This window comes from Haliotis rufescens, unplaced genomic scaffold, assembly GCF_023055435.1.
Source record: "Haliotis rufescens isolate VD_foot unplaced genomic scaffold, xgHalRufe1.0.p SCAF_2, whole genome shotgun sequence".
NCBI classification, from domain to species: domain Eukaryota; kingdom Metazoa; phylum Mollusca; class Gastropoda; order Lepetellida; family Haliotidae; genus Haliotis; species Haliotis rufescens.
The window spans coordinates 33,201,646-33,207,958 of NW_025963890.1; the positions used below are offsets into that span (position 1 = coordinate 33,201,646).

General features: G+C 43.5%; 1 protein-coding gene across 1 annotated transcript; it reads left to right on the forward strand.

Moving 5' to 3' along the window:
• The first annotated feature begins 210 nt into the window (after window positions 1-210).
• LOC124117946 (glycine-rich cell wall structural protein 2-like) lies at window positions 211-780 on the forward strand. The gene has a single exon (XM_046479967.2). It carries the CDS (start codon window positions 211-213, stop codon window positions 778-780), a length of 570 nt encoding a protein of 189 aa, XP_046335923.2.
• Window positions 781-6,313: the final 5,533 nt, after the last annotated feature.

Below are 6,313 nucleotides of genomic sequence, written 5' to 3' on the forward strand. Positions count from 1 at the left end.
TACACACTACTATATTAGTATTTAATTCAACAGACTTAAGTAGAATGTTTACAATCAATTATATATATTCACAACAGTATAACAAAGAGAATATGTATAATATACACAAAGGTAGAACATGTTAATAATATCACATGATGTTGCATTTATTCCATAGTAACAGAGTGAACGTTGCTTGCCTGACTATTTGGTGGGCATGGGGAAGAGGGCATGGGGAAGTGGGCATGGGGAAGTGGGCATGGGGAAGTGGGCATGGGGAAGAGGGCATGGGGAAGTGGGCATGGGGAAGAGGGCATGGGGAAGTGGGCATGGGGAAGAGGGCATGGGGAAGTGGGCAAGGGGAAGAGGGCATGGGGAAGTGGGCATGGGGAAGAGGGCATGGGGAAGTGGGCATGGGGAAGTGGGCATGGGGAAGAGGGCATGGGGAAGAGGGCATGGGGAAGAGGGCATGGGGAAGTGGGCATGGGGAAGTGGGCATGGGGAAGAGGGCATGGGGAAGAGGGCATGGGGAAGAGGGCATGGGGAAGAGGGCATGGGGAAGTGGGCATGGGGAAGTGGGCATGGGGAAGAGGGCATGGGGAAGTGGGCATGGGGAAGTGGGCATGGGGAAGTGGGCATGGGGAAGAGGGCATGGGGAAGTGGGCATGGGGAAGTGGGCATGGGGAAGAGGGCATGGGGAAGAGGGCATGGGGAAGTGGGCATGGGGAAGAGGGCATGGGGAAGACGGGTGGGGGCACTGGTGATGTTCGCTGGGGCTTCTGTCTTGTCACGGGTGATTGATTGTGTGTGTGAGGTGGGCGGCAACTGGAATGAAAAAAGCATCATGGACCGATTGATATTTCTAATACAATTGTAAAAGACTTATTATATGTCGCCAGGACATGGAAACCTGAGTCAACTGAGCAATGTTTTTCACTGTGACAAGTCAGTAAAACAAGCAGGGATCTGATACCTTTGGAAAATAAACAAACTTGAGGAACCTGCACTGACCTAGTGATCGGTAAATACTGGCGGTTGACCTTTGTCTCTCTACACAGATCTACCGTGATCTACAGACATGGACTGCATCGCGTCTGTCTGTCTGTCTGTCTGTCTCTCTCTGTGTATGTGTGTGTGTCTCTCTCTCTCTCTCTCTCTCTCTGTGTGACAATCGATACAATCCATTCTTTAAGCTCATCGATAGTCGTGGTTCGACCTTGATCACTCCATTCTTTTTAGTCGCCTCGCAAATGTTACTGGGGTCCTGTTCTTACCCAGCATCCCTCGAATACCTCTAAACATTCGTCTCTCTACACAGAAACTGCACCACCGTGATCTTAAGACATGGTTTGCATCGCAACCGTCTCTCTCTCTCTCCCCCCTCTCTCTCTCTGTGTGCAATACACAACTATATGACGAGAGCCTGTGACAATCGAGACAATCGAGACGACCGTCCTTGTGCTACGATACCTTTGTGAAACGGGACCTGGTGATGATAAGGAGGCAACATGGATGAGACAGTGAGCGAAGTTCCCGCAAGTCCCTCTGCATGGATTGATCTCTTAGCGGGTTGTGGCCTCGACTATGGCCCTTGTTCAGCACCGTACACTTGCTCGTTTGTATCACACTGATGTGTATTCTATAATGTGAGCACTGGCAAGCGGTGACATCACTGAAATACGTTTAAAGGAGGAAAGCTGTTTCTTTGAAACCTTTGCTGATGTTCCGAGATAAGTTTTCTACTGAGTTACGTTTGATTGCTAAAAACATAGCAATATGCATCTGTTACATGCTCATGAACCTGTCTGGGAAGGGTATTGGTGTTTCTTATACGTGTTTTATATTGAGACGATTGTCACCATACATCATTGTGGACAGATAAACATCAATCATATGCTGCCGATACTATATTAGAGTCACACGCGAAGTGTAAACCACAATGTCTTCAGTTGTCAAATAGAATAAATGACAATCTACTCTCCGTTATGCCTGTCACATTGCCGATAAGCCACAAGCTGTAACCATTGTATGTAGTTGTCCACAAGCTGTAACCATTGTATGTAGTTGTCCACAAGCTGTAACCATTGTATGTAGTTATACACAAGCTATAACCATTGTATGTAGTTGTCCACAAGCTGTAACCATTGTATGCAGTTGTACACAAGCTATAACCATTGTATGTAGTTGTCCACAAGCTGTAACCATTGTATGTAGTTGTACACAAGCTGTAACCATTGTATGTAGTTGTACACAAGCTGTAACCATTGTCTGTTGTTGTACACAAGCTGTAACCATTGTCTGTAGTTGTACACAAGCTGTAACCATTGTATGTAGTTGTACACAAGCTGCAACCATTGTATGTAGTTGTCCACAAGCTGTAACCATTGTATGTAGTTGTACACAAGCTGTAACCATTGTATGTAGTTGTACACAAGCTGTAACCATTGTATGTAGTTGTACACAATCTGTAACCATTGTCTGTAGTTGTAACCACTCTATGTAGTTGTCCACAAGCTGTAACCATTGTATGTAGTTGTCCACAAGCTGTAACCATTGTATGTAGTTGTACACAAGCTGTAACCATTGTATGTAGTTGTCCACAAGCTGTGACCATTGTCTGTAGTTGTAACCACTCTATGTAGTTGTTCACAAGCTGTAACGATTGTATGTAGTTGTCCACAAGCTGTGACCATTGTCTGTAGTTGTAACCACTCTATGCAGTTGTCCACAAGCTGTGACCATTGTCTGTAGTTGTAACCACTCTATGTAGTTGTCCACAAGCTGTAACCACTCTATGTAGTTGTCCACAAGCTGTAACCATTGTATGTAGTTTTACACAAGCTGTAACCATTGTATGTAGTTTTCCACAAGCTGTGACCATTGTCTGTAGTTGTAACCACTCTATGTAGTTGTCCACAAGCTGTAACCACTCTATGTAGTTGTCCACAAGCTGTAACCATTGTATGTAGTTGTCCACAAGCTATAACCATTGTATGTAGTTGTCCACAAGCTGTAACCATTGTATGCAGTTGTACACAAGCTGTAACCATTGTCTGTAGTTGTCCACAAGCTGTAACCATTGTATGTAGTTGTCCACAAGCTGTAACCATTTTTTTGGAGTTGTCCACAAGCTGGAACCATTGTATGTAGTTGTACACAAGCTGTAACCATTGTCTGTAGTTGTCCACAAGCTATAACCATTGTCTGTAGTTGTACACAAGCTGTAACCATTGTCTGTAGTTGTAACCACTCTATGTAGTTGTCCACAAGCTGTAACCATTGTATGTAGTTGTCCACAAGCTGTAACCATTGTATGCAGTTGTACACAAGCTGCAACCATTGTATGTAGTTGTCCACAAGCTGTAACCATTGTATGTAGTTGTACACAAGCTGTGACCATTGTCTGTAGTTGTCTACAAGCTGCAACCATTGTATGTAGTTGTCCACAAGCTGCAACCATTGTATGTATTTGTCCACACGCTGTAACCATCGTATGTAGTTGTACACAAGCTGTAACCATTGTATGTAGTTGTCCACAAGCTGTAACCATTGTCTGTAGTTGTCCACAAGCTGCAACCATTGTCTGTAGTTGTCCTCGGGCTGTAGCCATTGTCTGTAGTTGTCCTCGGGCTGTAGCCATTGTCTGTAGTTGTAACCACTCTATGTAGTTGTCTACAAGCTGCAACCATTGTATGTAGTTGTCCACAAGCTGTGACCATTGTCTGTATTTGTCTACAAGCTGCAACCATTGTATGTAGTTGTCCATAAGCTGCAACCATTGTATGTATTTGTCCACAAGCTGTAACCATTGTCTGTAGTTGTCCACAAGCTGCAACCATTGTCTGTAGTTGTCCTCAGGCTGTAGGCATTGTCTGTAGTTGTAACCATTGTCTGCCGTTGTCCACAAGCTGCAACCATTGTGTGTCGTTGTCCAAAAGCTGCAACCATTGTCTGTAGTTGTCCACAAGCTGTATCCATTGTCTGTCGTTGTCCAAAAGCTGCAACCATTGTCTGTAGTTGTCAACAAGCCGTTCGCTCTTTTTATTGTCAGTGACTAAGCAACATTTGTAACCCACCAGAAGAAAAGGTACCTTATGGGTGCTAGGATACAATTGCGCCTTGACGTCATAAAGACTTTTGACGGCAACTTACTTCAGTGAAGATCGTCATGTGTCATGTCATATATATCTCGGAAAATATATGAATTGAAGCTTGTGAATTGTGTTTTTGCGTTCCGAAGATGGTGTATTTTTCAAATATAATGAAAAGTCAAACTGTGATTTTTCACCCATTATGTTCCTTATCTCGTGGTTGGTCACATGTTACTAAAGGTCACATGATCGTGGCCAAAATAGACCATCATGTAAGGCAGTTGACACCACACCGGCAGCATCGAGCAGATCCCCATCTTATATGTATCCTCACACGAGTTCAGTCATCCACAGCACATAACTCGCTGTAATCCCCCTAAATGTTTTCCCAACATCGTATTCTTCGGTCTTTACAATTGACTACCACGTAAGGAGGTTTATTCAATAATGTATATCTAGCGAGCCGCCCTGCAAGTAGGCCGCACGCGCCCACGTTGTTTCCTGGTCTACTGCCGTATATACATTGGAGGCAATGTCCAGAGAGATAGCAATCCACTCAAGTAACTATTACCTTACTCCCGCAGGCTATTTGCATCATTAGGCGGCAGAGATACTATATATATTGTCACTTAGCACGCAAATCCTTCTGCGAGCTAGGACAAGGCAAAATACTAGCTCTAATGAACATAAAAGCACAGCCTTCTTTAAGAGAAACTCATAAGCGGGCTTCACAAAGTTGCCCCACCAGATAATACGATGCATCACGCTATATGTTGTGCTTCAGTATCATCAATCGCACTGGCAGCTGGGTAGATATAAATCCCATCTCCTACCAGACCTGTAATCTCTCACACCAGTTCAGCGGGAGGAGGTTGACGCTGGCGCATCACAAGAACATGGAAGACACAGCTTCACGGGGCAAATGAATGCTAGGTTGATACCTGGGTCACCTTCAGAACAAACAGTGTCCTGAAATCACAGACTTAAATGGAAAATAACTGAAGCCTGTAAATGAATGAATGCCAGATCACAGACAGATGTTGCTGCTGCTACTGATAATGATGATGTTGGTCATGCAAGTAAACTATCAGATAATGATGTCTTTGTTGGTAAAACAGCTGAAAATGGCGATCTTGATACAGCACCAGGTACTTGTGTGATAAAATACTTGCTGTTTCCCCTGTACATTACACAACTCTAAGGGTGCACCACGTGGGACACGATGTGTCTTGTTGTATTCACGTTTGAGAGGGTAAGCTGTGAATATACAAATAACAGTGTCAGCTGATGCTATCATTTTATTTTTACAATATCAGATTATTATCATTGCAGCTTTGTTATCCTCCATCCCGTCTACTCATCTACTAGTAAAGACTAACCATCGTGAGTTCCATGTGTGATTGGTTAGAATTTCATCCTCCATGTAACAAATATATTTTTAGAAACGAACAGAGACGGTACCTAAGCATGATATGTCTATGTATACAATGAATGTATTCAGTTATCAAGACAGCAGCTTAAATGAGAAAGCTCTTCCCTAACAACAGAGTGTCTTCATCATTTCATGACTCGTGTTGTCGATTCGATAAATCAATTCCATAAACCCCGATAAATATGCAACAGGGGTCACCTAGCAGCAACTTCTTAAGCTCCGTATGGAATGTCTGCTTGCTAAATGGTCTATTAACTAACTTTCCTAATAAGTATATGATGGGCTTGCCCACTGTTTGGGTGTCTCTGTAGATATGGTTGCAACTCATTTCTTTGTCACTCATTTCTCTCATTCTTCTGTATTTCATTTTGTCGTAGAAAAAATGACTTGTCAGTAATATAAATATGAGCTTTAATTTTCCGAACAGTATTTCATTTTTTCCCGAAACATATAAAGTGTTGATATTATGGGGTCAAAACTCGCCCTTACTTATACTTTGTACTTTGTCCTGCCTTGATGTACCGAACCAGACCTTGTGTTTTAATGTATGTGTTGAGCGCGAGTGTCCCGGACCCCGAGTGGGTTAGAGTCCGTGAGCACGAGGTCCATTAAAATGAATTAATCAGCATGTTCGTTGAGGGATGACAGGTTACTGTGACCGGTGTCTGGACAATGTCAAAGCATTCAGTTTTACACAGGCACTGGTTGCAGCATACAAGCGAGTGGCCAACACAGGTAAGTTTGTACAAACTAGCAGTAATTCACCCAGGCCAGTGTGTGTACAAACTAGCAGTAATTCACCCAGGCCAGC

Excerpts from the sequence above, each read along its gene's own strand:
- LOC124117946 (XM_046479967.2), top strand. The coding sequence starts at position 211 with ATGGGGAAGTGGGCATGGGGAAGTGGGCATGGGGAAGTGGGCATGGGG.